Source organism: Protomyctophum parallelum (genome assembly GCF_964188405.1).
Source record: "Protomyctophum parallelum genome assembly, chromosome: 15".
NCBI classification, from domain to species: domain Eukaryota; kingdom Metazoa; phylum Chordata; class Actinopteri; order Myctophiformes; family Myctophidae; genus Protomyctophum; species Protomyctophum parallelum.
The window spans coordinates 37,076,531-37,093,021 of NC_139710.1; the positions used below are offsets into that span (position 1 = coordinate 37,076,531).

The following is a 16,491-nucleotide window of genomic DNA, read 5'->3' on the forward strand; positions in this document are numbered from 1 at the left end:
ACCGCACGCACACACACACACACACTACGTCTGCCTCTGCCCCAAGGGCACCACGGGTAGGGAGGGCACCGCACGCACACACACACACACACACACACACTACGTCTGCCTCTGCCCCAAGGGCACCACGGGTAGGGAGGGCACCGCACGCACACACACACACACTACGTCTGCCTCTGCCCCAAGGGCACCACGGGTAGGGAGGGCACCGCACGCACGCACACACACACACACACACACACACACATACACACACACACACACACACACACACACACACACACACACACACACACACACATACACACTGGTAACACTGTGTCACCCAGATAATTCACACCGTTTATTGCTGTATCGATACAGCAGCCTCTCGATCGATTCACCTATCGTCCGGATTGTCGATCAATATATTGCCATATCGATTAACCCATTTTGGGCGGGAACCCCTTTTGGTGTTAGCATTATGTTATGCTTTAGCTATTGAAAAATAGCAGATCTACAATCTCATAGCGCGGCACCGAGCTTGTAGGTCTGCTTTTTTTTTTTTATCGAAGAACGACTAACATAGAAACATAGATTTTTCAGATTCATTTTTAGAATCTGATCTCAGGTCAAAATGGGTTAATTGAATGCAGTAGTGGCTCAGAGGTGGAGTGGGTCGGTACAGCAGCTGGAAGGGAACCGTGAAGTTCCCGGTTTGGATCCCAGGCTTCCCCCAGAGTTAGTGTCCTTGAGCAAGACACTGAACCCCTTAGTTGCTCTTGATGTGCAGGTTGGTGCCTTGCATGGTTTCCTCCAGCATCGGCTGTGTGAATGTGTGTGTGTGAATGGGTGAATGTATGACATCTATGTAAAGCACTTTGGATAAAAGCGCTATATAAATGCACCATTTACCATTAGAACACACACACACATGTAGTTGTCCGGAATCTTTGGTTCGTTCATTCATCCAAACATGGGGCGACTGTGGCTCAGGAGGTAGAGCAGGCCGTCCAATGATCCATGGGTCGGCGGTTCGAATCCCAGCTCCTCCTGTCTACATTTCGAAGTGTCCTTGGGCAAGACACTGAACCCCAAATTGCTCCCGATGTGCTGGTTGGTACCTTGCATGGCTTCTGCCGCAATCGGTGTGTGAATGTGTGTGTGAATGGGTGAATGTAATGCACAATCTATGTAAAGCGCCTTGGATAAAGGCGCTATATAAATGCACCATTTATCATTTACCAAACCCTCATTCCCCTCCTCCTCCTCCCCCCCCCCCCCCAGGCGTGAACTGTGAAATCAACATCGACGACTGCAAGAGCAACCCCTGTGACTACGGGACCTGCCTGGACCGCATCAATGGCTACGGGTGTGCATGTGAGCCAGGCTACAGTGGTAAGTACCTGAGAGTGTGCATGTGAGCCAGGCTACAGTGGTAAGTACCTGAGAGTGTGCATGTGAGCCAGGCTACAGTGGTAAGTACCTGAGAGTGTGCATGTGAGCCAGGCTACAGTGGTAAGTACCTGAGAGTGTGCATGTGAGCCAGGCTACAGTGGTAAGTACCTGAGAGTGTGCATGTGAGCCAGGCTACAGTGGTAAGTACCTGAGAGTGTGCATGTGAGCCAGGCTACAGTGGTAAGTACCTGAGAGTGTGCATGTGAGCCAGGCTACAGTGGTAAGTGCCTGAGATGTACGGGCGTAATTAACTATAAAGAAAGACGCGTGGGGACGTCTTGGGCACAAAAGCTGCTAAAATCGGACTACTTCTGGGCCAACTTTTCGTGTGTTAAATGAATAAAAATTCGCTGTGCAGGGAGTTTGGCGTCCTCTTGCTTCTGCGTCGGGATCCGATGGTAATTCCGAGCATTAGTCCGACATGCGGGAACAACGAACAGTCGGACTAGCGCTCGAAACATGCGCTGCTCCCGTGCTCGCGGTTATGGTTAGGTTGGGGTTTGAGAGGTAGGTTGTCGGTCTAATGACTGTCGGACCAATAATAATGTCGGAAATAAACGCCTGTACCCTTCTACGTCTCAAATCCTGTGCACCGTGCACCGAGGCCTATGTGCCACCAGCAGAAGTGATTTAACTCATTTTGTGCGGGAACCCTTTTTGGTGTTTTAAGCATAATGTTATGCTTTAGCCATTGAAAAATAGCAGATATACAAGCTCATAAGCTTGTAGGTCTGCTATGTTTTTTAAATTGTGAAAATGTGGCGTAAATCTTTGAATATATCTTTCGTTTTAAACTAAAATCTTTGCTTCTGGTGGGGTCCCTGGAACAACATGTTTTCAGTTGGGGGTCAGCAGCCAATTACACATAATTCTGGGGGTCCTTGACATAAAATATTGAGCACCACTGACATAGAAACATGGGTATATTCCAGAACACTGTCAGGATTTAGAATAATATTTTTTGTATTTCGACGTTGTTTTTATAACATTGTTATAATTTAGCTATTGAAAAATAGCAGATCTACAAGCTCATAGCTCTACGAGCTTGTAGGTCTGCTATTTTTGAAAAATTGAGCACCACTAATACAGAAACATGTCAGAAAACTGTCAGAATTTAGAAGATTTTTTTTATGGTTAAGCTAAAGGGTAACCGTGTGGGGCTCCCTAATCGGGCCTCTCAGGTGACGGTGGAGACAAAAGGGGGGAGAGAGGGGGGGACAGGATGGGGTGGGACGGGTACGGGAGGCGTGGCCTGGCCTGGCCTGGCGGAGTGGCCTGTGGGCTGCAGAGGGAGGGGGGGGGGGGGTACGGGAGGCGTGGCCTGCAGAGGGAGGGGTGACAGATGGCGAGCGAGAGGAGCACGCTCCTCCGGGGCCCGGCCACCGGTGTCACTTTCCAAACCCCTCCCTTGTCCCCAACCTGTCGCTGTCCTCACACACAAAGGAGGAACACATGCACACACACACGCACCGACACACACACACACACACACACACACATACTCACATTGACACACATGCATGGTCACCGGGGATCTGAGCAGGAGAAAAGATTCCCTCAAAAGATTCCTGAAAGTTGAGCTCTTAAAAGGTTGGGAGCCGGTCCCTGCTTTAAAACGGAGCGGGGCGGTCTTTATGTACTCGGTGGCACCTGCCTGAATGGCCTCGGTGCTTCAAGTGGCCGACAAAAGGCGACTTAAAAAGCCCTCATGTTCTCTCTGTGAACGGATACTGTTATCGTGAAATAGTATATAGGTGGTTCTGTGCGCGTGTGTGCGTGTGCGTGTGTGTGTGGCTTACTGGCTTTTATGTTTGGTTTTGTGCTATTTCAGAATGATTGTTCATGTTTTCTGCTTGCTGTTGACAGATGTTACCGCAATGTCTTTGTTGTTGTGAACAGAGGTCACCAACATGTCCGTACATTTTAGATTTTCTGTTTTACACACCATTATGATGTTCTTATTTTGATCATAAGCCCCAATTATTGAAAGCCAAGTCTCCTTCAGTGTTGTTTTCGTCGACTAAAACTAAGACGAAGAATGTTCGTCGACTACCTTTTTTCACTGACTAAAACTAAATAAAAACGAATCTATGATGACTAAAACTATAAGACTAAATATACTGACAATTTCGTCAGAGATCCAGTTTTATGCTGGGTTGCATGCTGAAAATAGCAGATATACAATCGCAGATTGTATATCTGCTATTTTCAGCATGCAACCAAAGTGTAAAATATGTCATTACAACGACATCAAGGCCTGTCAAAACACATTTTAGTCGACTAAATCAACTGTAGATTTAGTCGACTAAAATCGTATGACATTTAGTCGACTAAAACTAGACTAAACACTAGAACATTCCAGGTGACTAAAATGTGACTAAAACTAAGTGAAAACTATTCAAGAGACTATGACTAAAACTAAAATAGAAATTTGCTGCCAAAAACAACACTGGTCTCCTTCAGTATTATGTATGACACCTATTTACTACGACAATATGGCACATTAGCAGTCAAACTAGTACTAGTGGGTCTCAAAAGTTTTATTTGCAACCCTTAACTCTGAGAGTGTTCAAATGGAACCAAATGGACTCATAAGGGCTCGTTTGGTTCCATTTTGAACACTCAGAGTTACAGACCTGTTATGGTCATTCAGGGCTATCCTATCTATTCATGTGTTTCTGGTAATATTATTGTCCACTCATTTTGTACGTACTGTATGTCTGGTGAAAATGGAATGGTGACAAAAATGTCCACCGCAAGCCTTCATGACGATGACCAGAACCACTGACATAGAAACATAGTTTCAGAAAACTGTTAGGATTTAGAAAACATTTTTTTAAAGTAAAACATTTGAGTACTTTTTTCCCGACCACCTGTCGTGTCCCACCAGGCACCATGTGCAACATCAACATCGACGAGTGTGCCATCAACCCGTGCCACAACGGTGGAACCTGCATCGACGGTATCAACACCTTCGTCTGCGCCTGCCCGGAAGGTTACCACGACCCCACCTGCTCTGCCCAGGTAGGTTAACGAGTCAACAACCCCACATGCTCCTCCGAGGTAGCCATGTTCTGCTCATGGCACTTATTCTGTCAATTCCGTCTATATCAATAAAGAAGCCCTATTTTATACTTTGTCACACAATGCATACTGATACTTTGTCACACAGTGTCGTGCAAAAACAGTGAAAATGGCAGATTTGTGAAGACAACTGTGAAGCTGTTGTGAGCGCTAATATAGATTATTAATCAATTATCTCGCTATCAAATGATGGTTTGGTGTTTAACTGTTGCCTCAACTCCCCGCAGGTCAATGAGTGCCTCAGCAACCCGTGCATCCACGGCCACTGTGAGGACAAGGTCAACGGGTGAGTTCCTGCCTCTCCACAACCTGGCAACCGCTCAGGTTGAGCTCAGCACGCTTTTCTCGTACAGCAGCTATCGAAGAGTTTAAGTGGTTAATCTGTGGAGTATTTGACCCTCCTCCTCCTCCTCCTCTTCCTCCTCCTCCCCTCCTCCTCCTCCTCCTCCTCCTCCCCCTCCCCCTCCTCCTCCTTCTCCTCCCCCATCTCCTCCTCCTCCCCCCCCCATCTCCTCCTCCTCCTCCTTCTCCTCCCCCATCTCCTCCTCTTCCTCCTCCTCCTCCTCCATCTCTCCTCCTCCTCCTCATCTCCTCCTCCTCCCCCATCTCCTCCTCCTCCTTCTCCTCCTCCTCCTCCTCCTCCCCCATCTCCTCCTCCTCCCCCTCCCCCATCTCCTCCTCCTCCTCCTTCTCCTCCCCCATCTCCTCCTCCTCCATCTCCTCCTTCTCCTCCTTCTCCTCCTCCTCCTCCTCCTCCCCCATCTCCTCTTCCTCCCCCTCCCCCATCTCCTCCTCCTCCTCCTTCTCCTCCCCCATCTCCTCCTCCTCCTCCTTCTCCTCCCCCATCTCCTCCTCCCCCTCCTCCTCCTCCTCCCCCATCTCCTCCTCCTCCTCCATCTCCTCCTCCTCCTCCCCCATCGACCCTCCTCCTCCTCTTCTCCTCCTCCCCCTCCTCCTCCTCCTCCTCCCCTCCCCCTCCTCCTCCTTCTCCTCCCCCATCTCCTCCTCCTCCCCCCCCATCTCCTCCTCCTCCTCCTTCTCCTCCCCATCTCCTCCTATTCCTCCTCCTCCTCCTCCATCTCCTCCTCCTCCTCCTCATCTCCTCCTCCTCCCCCATCTCCTCCTCCTCCATCTCCTCCTTCTCCTCCTCCTCCTCCTCCTCCCCCATCTCCTCCTCCTCCCCCTCCCCCATCTCCTCCTCCTCCTCCTTCTCCTCCCCATCTCCTCCTCCATCTCCTCCTTCTCCTCCTCCTCCTCCTCCTCCCCCATCTCCTCCTCCTCCCCCTCCCCCATCTCCTCCTCCTCCTCCTTCTCCTCCCCCATCTCCTCCTCCTCCTCCTTCTCCTCCCCCATCTCCTCCTCCCCCTCCTCCTCCTCCTCCCCCATCTCCTCCTCCATCTCCTCCTCCTCCTCCTCCCCCATCGACCCTCCTCCTCCTCCTCCTCCTCCATCTCCTCCTTCTCCTCCTCCTCTTCCTCCTCCCCCTCCTCAGCTACAAGTGTCTTTGTGACTCTGGCTGGAGCGGCAAGAACTGTGACATCAACAACAACGAGTGCGAGTCCAACCCCTGCATGAACGGAGGGACCTGTAAGGACATGACCAGCGGATACGTCTGCACCTGCCGCATGGGCTTCACGGGTCAGTGTCTGCACCTTTACGTTGTCGCATTTACCTGCATGAAAACCTGCATCTCCCATCTGTCCGTCAGTTAGTTAGTCACCCCCACGACTCCATATATGGTCACGCCTCGTGACACATCACGCCTCGTGGCATGTCACGCCACCATTATAACATTAAACACTAGCTGCGACCGGCATACTGTACGTTGTCGCATTTACCTGCGTGAAAACCTGCATCTCCCGTCCGTCAGTTAGTTAGTTAGTCACCCCCCACGACTCCATATATGGTCACGCCTCATGACATGTCACACCTCCATATAATATGGTCACGCCTCGTGACACGTCACGCCTCGTGGCACATCACGCCTCGTGACACGTCACACCCTCGTGGCACATCACGCCTCGTGGCACATCACGCCTCGTGGCACATCACGCCTCGTGACACGTCACGCCTCGTGACACGTCACGCCTCGTGGCACATCACGCCTCGTGGCACATCACGCCTCGTGACACGTCACACCTCGTGGCACGTCACGCCTCGTGGCACATCACGCCTCGTGGCACATCACGCCTCGTGGCACATCACGCCTCGTGACACGTCACACCTCGTGGCACGTCACGCCTCGTGGCACATCACGCCTCGTGGCACATCACGCCTCGTGGCACATCACGCCTCGTGACACGTCACACCTCGTGGCACGTCACGCCTCGTGGCACATCACGCCTCGTGGCACATCACGCCTCGTGGCACATCACGCCTCGTGGCACATCACGCCTCGTGACACATCACGCCTCGTGACACATCACGCCTCGTGACACGTCACACCTCGTGGCACATCACGCCTCGTGGCACATCACACCTCGTGACACGTCACACCTCGTGGCACGTCACGCCTCGTGGCACATCACGCCTCGTGACACGTCACGCCTCGTGGCACATCACGCCTCGTGACACGTCACACCTCGTGGCACGTCACGCCTCGTGGCACATCACGCCTCGTGACACGTCACGCCTCGTGGCACATCACACCTCGTGGCACGTCACGCCTCGTGACACGCACGCCTCGTGGCACATCACGCCTCGTGACACGTCACACCTCGTGGCACGTCACGCCTCGTGACACGTCACGCCTCGTGGCACTTCACGCCTCGTGACACGTCACACCTCGTGGCACGTCACGCCTCGTGGCACGTCACGCCTCGTGACACGTCACGCCTCGTGGCACGTCACGCCTCGTGGCACGTCACACCTCGTGGCACGTCACGCCTCGTGGCACATCACACCTCGTGACACGTCACACCTCGTGGCACGTCACGCCTCGTGGCACATCACGCCTCGTGACACGTCACACCTCGTGGCACGTCACGCCTCGTGACACGTCACGCCTCGTGGCACATCACGCCTCGTGACACGTCACACCTCGTGGCACGTCACGCCTCGTGGCACGTCACGCCTCGTGACACGTCACGCCTCGTGGCACGTCACGCCTCGTGGCACGTCACACCTCGTGGCACGTCACGCCTCGTGGCACGTCACACCTCGTGGCACATCACGCCTCGTGGCACGTCACACCTCGTGGCACATCACGCCTTGTGACATGTCACGCCTCGTGGCACGTCACGCCTCGTGACACGTCACGCCTCGTGGCACATCACGCCTCGTGACACGTCACGCCTCGTGGCACGTCACGCCTCGTGGCACATCACGCCTCGTGGCACGTCACGCCTCGTGGCACGTCACGCCTCGTGACACGTCACGCCTCGTGACACATCACGCCTCGTGACACATCACACCACCATTATAACGTTGACAAAAAAAAAACATGTTGCTCGTTGATGTTTACGTTGTCTGTTGATTTAGATTCGATTTTAGTTTCAATTTATTGTCACTGCACATAGTATATGTATAGTATGAGAGAATAAATGCAGAAAATGTACAGTATGTACAGTAATGTATACAGAATAATAAATAGATAAATGATGATGTTGATGAAACAGCCGATATTTGGGCCTTGCGGTTTCAAGCAGCAACGTTAGCAGCAATAAATTGACAACGATATTCTTTCTTTTGACAATAATGACGACAATCTTTCTTTCTTAAAACGTGTGCTGGATTAACACAAGCCTTCCTGAATCTTCCACCGCTATAGGGCCCAGCTGCCAGACCAACATTAACGAGTGCGCCTCCAACCCCTGCCTCAACCAGGGCACCTGCATCGACGACGTGGCCGGCTACAAGTGCAACTGCATTCTGCCCTACACCGGTATGACAATATTACATAATATAATAATATTACCTACACCGGTATGACAATATTATCCACAGGCCTGTCCAGTCCACGACTCCACGACCGCCGCCACCTCCACAGCGCAGGCATTTCCTCTCTGGGAACGCGTCCAGCCGCTTCGTGTCCTTTAAGTCACAACAGAAACGCGCCTCGGCCGACGTGCGAGTAGCCTTCAGGCAAAGTTCAGCAGCAAGACTTCCTCCATAGCCTTCGAGGGTCCGGTGGTGGTGTTGGTGTTGGTAGAAGTACTCAGATGTACTTACAAGTACTAATGCCACGATTTTACTTGTAACGGAGAATAATAAATAAATCTGTTACAAGTAAAAGGCCTGTATTCAAGAAAGCATTCGCATCAGAATATACTCAAAAGTTAAATATTTCGAATATTTTTTGTCAAACCTTTTCGAAAATAGCAGCACTACAATAATAATATCTGGGCCTTATATAGCGCTTTTCTAATACCCAAAGACGCTTTACATGTGTATTGGGGGGGGGGGGGGGGGGGACATAAGAAAAGGACAACTTTATTAGAAAAACAAGTAAAACCAATAAAAGAACAGTCACGTAAGTTAGTTACAAGCTCACAACGTATTGCGTCGCTTGCTTGTAAAGTAGCTTTGGCTACTTTCGAAAAAAGCTGAATAATAAAATAGGGACTCATTCGTTTCGTAATAATAAACTTAAATCCCCAAATAAACTGGTGACTAAAGTTTTCATATAATTGTAGTGTGAAGTAAAAAGTACAATAATGTTCCTCTGAGATGTAGTGGAGTAGTATAGAAAGTACTGAAAATGTACAGTATAGTAGTAAAGGTACCTCAACATCGTATTTAAGTACAGTACTAGTGAATGTGCTTAGTTATACTTTCCACGGCGGTAAGTCCCCGGAGCCTGTTATTGACTCTGTGAGTCTTCGTTGGTATTCCTGATAACAAAGCATGAAAACATTTTCCCTCCAACCTTTGGCGTCCTCTTTTATTATTATTATTATTGGACCAAACAGATAATGATGGAACGCCGTAGGGCCAAACCGTTATCCTTCTTTTTTCTTTATTTTTTTAACCCCTTTTGGCCGGGAACCCCTTTTGGTGTTAGCATTATGTTATGCTTTAGCTATTTTTTTAAAGTCGTGAAAATGTGGCGCAATTCTTTGAATATATATTTCAGAGCGAACATTTTTAACTAAAATATTGGCTTCTGGGAGGGGTCACTGGAACTACATATTTTGAGATGGGGGGTCCGTGGCCCAATAGGGATAATTATGGCGGTCCTTGACATGAAAAAGGTTGAGCACCACTGACATAGAAACATGGGTTTTTCAGAAAACTATTAGGATTTAGAAGCCTTTTCAGTTCAAAATGGGTTAAATAAACCAAATGGTCTTTTCGGTTTGGGGGGGAAAAAATCTACTCGCAATAATATAGGGCTCTCGCTGGTGACGGGGTGGGAACAGGAGCTTTGACACATTTCCTGTTTGCCTGCTTCCTGTCTCACAGAACAGCAAATGGGTTTGACAATGGCCGGAAAGCGGAGCCGGCTTCCTGTGCGAGGCGGGTGTTGTGGAAACAGATAGGGAAACGTCTCGGCAGGGCCAGGCCAGGGCCTCTTTAAACCCACGGAGCCTCTCTGGGCCCTCCGCACGTTTCTGATAGGACTGATTTGAGTGACGATCCGATACGCCACTGGAGGAGGTCTCTATCTTTTGTGGGTCAGGTTATCGCCCCGAGCTCACGGTTTCCACGCCGCGATAGCCCCGGGCCTGTCGAACGAAAAACAATAATAGTTGAGATGAGGTTCCTTTTTTGGCGTGTTCACAATATTATACTATAGAGGTCGGTGTGTGATAATGCACGTGTGGCCTGCATGCGCGTGTGTCTGTGCTGTAGACGTGGATTAAAGTTATCAGTTACATGATTACAGTCATTTTCATGAGAATAGGTCTAACTAGCAACAGAATTCACGTTCTATTGCAATTGTAAATTCATGTTCGGAAAGAAATCTTCCATAACCCATTTTGACCTGAGATCAGATTCTAAAAATGTCTTCTAGATCCTGACAGTTTTCTGAAAAAGCTATGTTTCTATGTCAGTCGTTCTTCGATTCGCAGACCTACAAGCGAGTGGCGTGCTACGAGCTTGTAGATCTGTTTTTTTTTCAATAGCTAAAGCATAACATAATGCTAACACCAAAAGGGGTTACCGCTCAAAATGGGATAAAACCCCAGGGGTCTCCCTCCCAGGCATCTTTCCTTTCACACTGTTTCACTACCTTTCACGTTTGTTTCACAAATCACAGATTGCGACGGCATAACAGAAAATTTTGTTTTTGTTATAATCCTTAGGAGAAAACTGCGAGACCCTGCTGGCCCCGTGCAGCCCCAAACCCTGCAAGAACGGAGGCGTGTGTCAGGAGTCAGAGGACTACGAGAGCTTCTCCTGTGTCTGCCCTGACGGATGGCAAGGTAAAGGAATCGCAGCCAAAAGCCTTGGTCTTTTTTAACCCAGTGGTTCCCGAACCTTTTCATGCCAGGGACCCCCAATCCAATCCACTTTATTTAAAAAAAAAAACTGCTCAGAGTTTACAAAGTGCTGTACAGAAGAATAAAACTAAATACACTGTCGCTAAACACAGAGAACAACAGCAAACATACGAAGAATACAAAACAGATACAAAACAAAACACAAAACATGGACCATGGAAACTCAACCTGGGTTAAAAGCCAAGGTGTAGAGGTGGGTCTTTAGGTGGGATTTAAAGGTCTCAATGGAGGGGGCCAGTTTGACATTGGGGGGGAGCGCAGTCCATAATTTGGGGGCTATGATGGAAAAGGCTCTATCCCCTCTGGTCTTTAAGCGGGTCTTCTTTTTTACCCTAAGGTTTAGCTGGCCTGCGGACCGCAGTGACAACTCAATAAGATCCGCCAAATATTGAGGTGCCAAACCATTCAGTGCTTTAAAGGCAAATAATAAGATTAACAATAATAATAATAAATTAACACTCATTAGCCCACGGACCCCCCGTTTGAAGAGATACGCCAGGGACTCCCATAAGAGAAGATCTTTACGGCTCTAGCAGTGATTCTCGACCACTTTCATTTCAAGGGCCCTATAGGTTTGACCTGAATTAGGCTACGGACCCCCATTTAATGGCATTTCTATCTCTGGGACCCCCAATTTATATTGTAAAGTTAATTTAACTCCGAGAGTGTACAAATGGAACCAAATGGATCATTTGGTTCCTAACTATCATTTAGCTGGGGACCCCCTGGAACTCTCCCAAGGACCCCTAGGGGCCACTTTGGGAACCACTGATTTTAAACATGCTTGAAATGAATAAACGGAGAAGAAGAGCCCTCATCTGGCCGACCCGGAAGTGATTGTCCTCCATTGCTGCGCCAGTCTCGCTCACGGCTGTGAACTGCCGATCAGACTATTATTATTCTTTGCGAGACCTCGGAATTAATGTTTTATTGAGCTCCCAACATGGTACTTTATCCCATTCTGAAATAGCTATTCACAAGATATCTCGAGGTTGGCATAGATTGTGTTAACATCGAGAGCTGCCTGTGTTTACTTCATACTTAATGAACTGGTGGGCGTGTCCACATAAAAGCATGATTTTAACAAATACTGTACACTTTTTGGAAAAAGTTCTTCCCTCTTATATTGTAATAATTCCTGATGATCATGTTTTAGTGGAAAAGAATCGTGGCACTCCATCTTTAATGTGCAAGTAAAAGGTGACGAGCCCTAATCTGTCCTCTCGACCACCTCCTGTAGGTCAAACCTGCGAGGTGGACATCAACGAGTGCGTGAAGAACCCCTGTCGCAACGGCGCCACCTGCCAGAACGCCATGGGAGACTACCGCTGCGGCTGCAAGCCGGGCTACAGCGGACGCAACTGTGAGACCGACGTCGACGACTGCACACCCAGTAAGTAAAGGGCTAATGCAGGCATTCTCTACCCTAAGGGCTAATGCAGGCATTCTCTACCCCTTTCACTGCAAGGACCCCCAGTTTGACATGCATTAGGCGCGTACTTACAGGCCTGTGTGTGTCCGTTTTAGGCGCCTGGTGGTCCCCGGACTTTAGGTTAGTTAGTTAGTTAGTTTAGGTTGAGAACCAGTGGGCTAATGCACAGTAATACGTGGCAAGGCAATGTGACACATTTTCTTTATTCTTTTGGTCGAAAATCAGTCCTCCTTTCCTTCATGGTCACCGACTGATAGAAGCCCCTGATAGTTCTGACACTTATCCGCCATCACATCCATATCTGCCACGTCACTTTAGAGATCTTGGAGGATATAATAGTAGCTCAAAACAAACGCTCACCAAACCCTGTTGTGTGCTGGGTGGGTGCTCACCAAACCCTGTTGTGTGCTGGGTGGGTGCTCTGCTCACCAAACCCTGTTGTGTGCTGGGTGGGTGCTCACCAAACCCTGTTGTGTGCTGGGTGGGTGCTCTGCTCACCAAACCCTGTTGTGTGCTGGGTGGGTGCTCACCAAACCCTGTTGTGTGCTGGGTGGGTGCTCACCAAACCCTGTTGTGTGCTGGGTGGGTGCTCACCAAACCCTGTTGTGTGCTGGGTGGGTGCTCTGCTCACCAAACCCTGTTGTGTGCTGGGTGGGTGCTCACCAAACCCTGTTGTGTGCTGGGTGGGTGCTCTGCTCACCAAACCCTGTTGTGTGCTGGGTGGGTGCTCTGCTCACCAAACCCTGTTGTGTGCTGGGTGGGTGCTCACCAAACCCTGTTGTGTGCTGGGTGGGTGCTCTGCTCACCAAACCCTGTTGTGTGCTGGGTGGGTGCTCTGCTCACCAAACCCTGTTGTGTGCTGGGTGGGTGCTCACCAAACCCTGTTGTGTGCTGGGTGGGTGCTCTGCTCACCAAACCCTGTTGTGTGCTGGGTGGGTGCTCACCAAACCCTGTTGTGTGCTGGGTGGGTGCTCTGCTCACCAAACCCTGTTGTGTGCTGGGTGGGTGCTCACCAAACCGTATCCGGGCATAAGACGGAGCTAAGCTAAACGGTTAATCTTCTCTTCTCCTCCAGACCCATGCAGCAACGGGGGCCTCTGCAAAGACGAGGTGAACGGCTTCATGTGCACGTGCCCGCCGGGGTTCCGTGGCACCGCGTGCGAGGAGGACATCAACGAGTGCGAGAGCAACCCGTGCAAGAACGGCGCCAACTGCACGGACTGCGTCAACAGCTACACCTGCACCTGTCCGCCGGGCTTCAGCGGCATCCACTGTGAGAACAACACGCCCGACTGCACCGAGAGGTACGTAGGGCGGAGGTTGAGTCCAGACTGTGCCGCGCGCGCCTCTTGTTTTAACGCACCGAGAGGTAGGGCGGAGGTGGAGTCCAGACTGTGCCGCGCTCGCCTCTTGTTTTAACGCCCTGAGAGGTACGTAGGGCGGAGGTGGAGTCCAGACTGTGCCGCGCTCGTCTCTTGTTTTAACGCACCGAGACTTGAGGACAGATTCTACACGTCTTCTAAATCAGTTGTTCCCAAACTTTTTCATCCCAAATTAGCCCGCGGACCCCCATTTGAAAAGATATGCCAGGGACCACCATAAGAGAAGATTTTTACGGCTCTAGCAGTGGTTCACAACCCATTTAATTTCAAGGACCCCCAGTTTGACATGGATTACTCTACGGACACCCATTTAATGTTAATTTCTATCTCTAGGACCCACAATTTATATTGTAAAATCAATGTTAATTTAACTCTGAGAGTATACAAATGGAACCAAATGGACCTCTTAGGGTCCATTTGGTTCCATTCTTACTCTCTCAGAGTTACAGACCCATAAGGGTCCATTTGGTGCCAACCCCATCTCAAAAGATGTGAGTTAAAAACGTTCGCTGTGAAAGAATATATATTTAAAGGTTTTATGACATTCATTTTAATTTATTTTTATTTTTATTTTTTATTTTAGGTTTTATGACCTCAATTACACCCAAAAAACCTGAACTTTGAACATTCAGTGGATTTTCTGTGGTCTGACGTTTTCTTTGGGGGTGGAGCTACTTTTGAGCTACAATGAAAACAGGCAACACAGTGCAACAGTGACATCTGCTGGCAAATCCCATTGACATATATGGGATTTGCAGTAAGTGATGTCACTTACTGCCGGCAAATCAGAGCACCTGTTTGAGCCAGAAAACCCCAGATCACAGAAAATCTACGGAATGTTAAAAGTTCATGTTTTTTGGGTGCAATTGAGATTAGAAAACCAAATAAAAAAATAAGAACAATTCCAAAACCTTTTTTTTTATGTCACAATCCCTTTAAAGATTTGCACACGTTTGGTGGTTAAAAGCTATAAGCCGACACAGATGCATCCTCGAGTCTAAATGGGTTAAGGTTAAGCCATGTTGATCAAAATTGGAACAGTGCACGTGCTAAAAGAAAACGAGCGGTCCAAATGGATCTCTCCATCTGACTTCATTGTGCTGGTTGGCCTCTTCTGACTCTGTTTAGGTCAGCAGGTTCACTGTCTTGGGCTTTGATCCCAAAAAACCCTTCTCCTTGTCCACTACTGCCCCCTCTGGTGGAGTAGTGAACATGCCTGGCACTGCATGCTGTTCCTAGCCTGACACAGCCTTTTCATTTCGTTTCAATAATAACATACTTTTTTAATGGGCGTGGCTAGCGATTCAGGGGCTGGACCCAGGCTATGCTGTTCCACAAGCTTTGAACCACTTGAAAACTCTACTATGAAAACGTCTTAAAAGAAAAGTCTAAAATCTTTAAGAAAAATGAAAACATTTACAAAAAACAAAACACTTTTTTGTTTTGTTATAGTAAACCAACAAGCTACAAACTCCTAAATATCTCCTGTCATCTCATCTCTTTCTGAATGACTCAGAGAATATAGTGCGGCACAGAGTGCCACGCTATGAGCTTGTAGATCTGCTATTTTTTAAAAATTGTGAAAACATGGCGCACATTTTTGAATAGGCCTATGTATTCTTTCACAGCGAGCGTTTTTAACTCATATCTTCGCTCCTGGGGGTCCCTGGAACAACATATTTTCAGATGGGGGTCACCGGCCACATATACATATACTGTACTTCTGGGGGTCCTTGACATGAAATAGTTTGAGAACCACTGACATAGAAACATAGCTTTTTCAGAAAACTGTCATGTCTCAGTCCTAAATGGGTGAATAGAGGGTATGCGCGTGACATCATCATCATACCAGGAAGTTCTGCGGGAATGCCTACTGAGTGGCAAAAAACTACTTTCTGGCCTCGACAGCCCATACATCAGTCATATCTGATTGCATTAAATTACTTAAAGTTAAATTCACGTTGTCACTCACTTTGCCACTTGATCTGCCATTCACTTTATGCATGCGCATACCCTCAATTTAATTTAATTTAATTTAATTTAATTTAATTTAATTTAATTTAATTTAATTTAATTTAATTTAATTTAATTTAATTTAATTTAATTTAATTTAATTTAATTTATTTTAATTTAATTTAATTTAATTTAATTTAATTTAATTTATGGCATGATTTATTAGACATTTTGTAGAATTTGGTCTCAGTCCTAAATGGGTTGAATTGATTTGAATTTAATTTAATTTAATTTAATTTAATTGAATTGAATTGAATTGAATTGAATTGAATTGAATCGAATCGAGCTGGAGTTGAATGATTCTTCATGTCATTCCCTTTGTTTGTCTGCTCTTGTTTCAACGGAGGAACCTGCCTGGACGTCATCAACACCTACACGTGTTAATCTTTTATTCCCTGTGTTTGTCAGCTCCTGTTTCAATGATTCTCCATCTTATTCCCTGTGTTTGTCAGCTCCTGTTTCAATGATTCTCCATCTTATTCCCTGTGTTTGTCAGCTCCTGTTTCAATGATTCTCCATCTTATTCCCTGTGTTTGTCAGCTCCTGTTTCAACGGAGGAACCTGCCTGGACGGCATCAACGCCTACACGTGCCGCTGCCCGCCGGGCTTCATCGGCAGCTACTGCCAGCACGACATCAACGAGTGTGACTCCAAGCCCTGCCTGAACGGAGGCACGTGTCAGGACAGCTACGGGACC

The 16,491-nt window shown here is 48.3% G+C and overlaps 2 protein-coding genes across 6 annotated transcripts in view; one reads left to right on the forward strand and one right to left on the reverse strand.

Annotated features, from left to right (window-relative positions):
* Nucleotides 1–16,491, forward strand: part of notch1b (notch receptor 1b) — an 85,861-nt gene that overhangs the window by 40,658 nt on the left and 28,712 nt on the right. For all 5 annotated transcript variants that reach the window (XM_083784537.1, XM_083784540.1, XM_083784541.1 and 2 more), the window contains exons 12-20: nt 1,267–1,377; nt 4,328–4,461; nt 4,749–4,807; nt 6,014–6,159; nt 8,291–8,404; nt 10,770–10,889; nt 12,208–12,360; nt 13,475–13,703; nt 16,335–16,491. The exon at nt 16,335–16,491 is cut by the window's right edge and continues 45 nt beyond it. In XM_083784537.1, coding sequence (XP_083640663.1) covers nt 1,267–1,377; nt 4,328–4,461; nt 4,749–4,807; nt 6,014–6,159; nt 8,291–8,404; nt 10,770–10,889; nt 12,208–12,360; nt 13,475–13,703; nt 16,335–16,491 — 1,223 coding nt within the window. The remainder of the gene's footprint in view (nt 1–1,266; nt 1,378–4,327; nt 4,462–4,748; nt 4,808–6,013; nt 6,160–8,290; nt 8,405–10,769; nt 10,890–12,207; nt 12,361–13,474; nt 13,704–16,334) is intronic.
* Nucleotides 1–16,491, reverse strand: part of mtmr3 (myotubularin related protein 3) — a 401,420-nt gene that overhangs the window by 1,067 nt on the left and 383,862 nt on the right. The gene's annotated exons all lie outside the window — the stretch shown is intronic.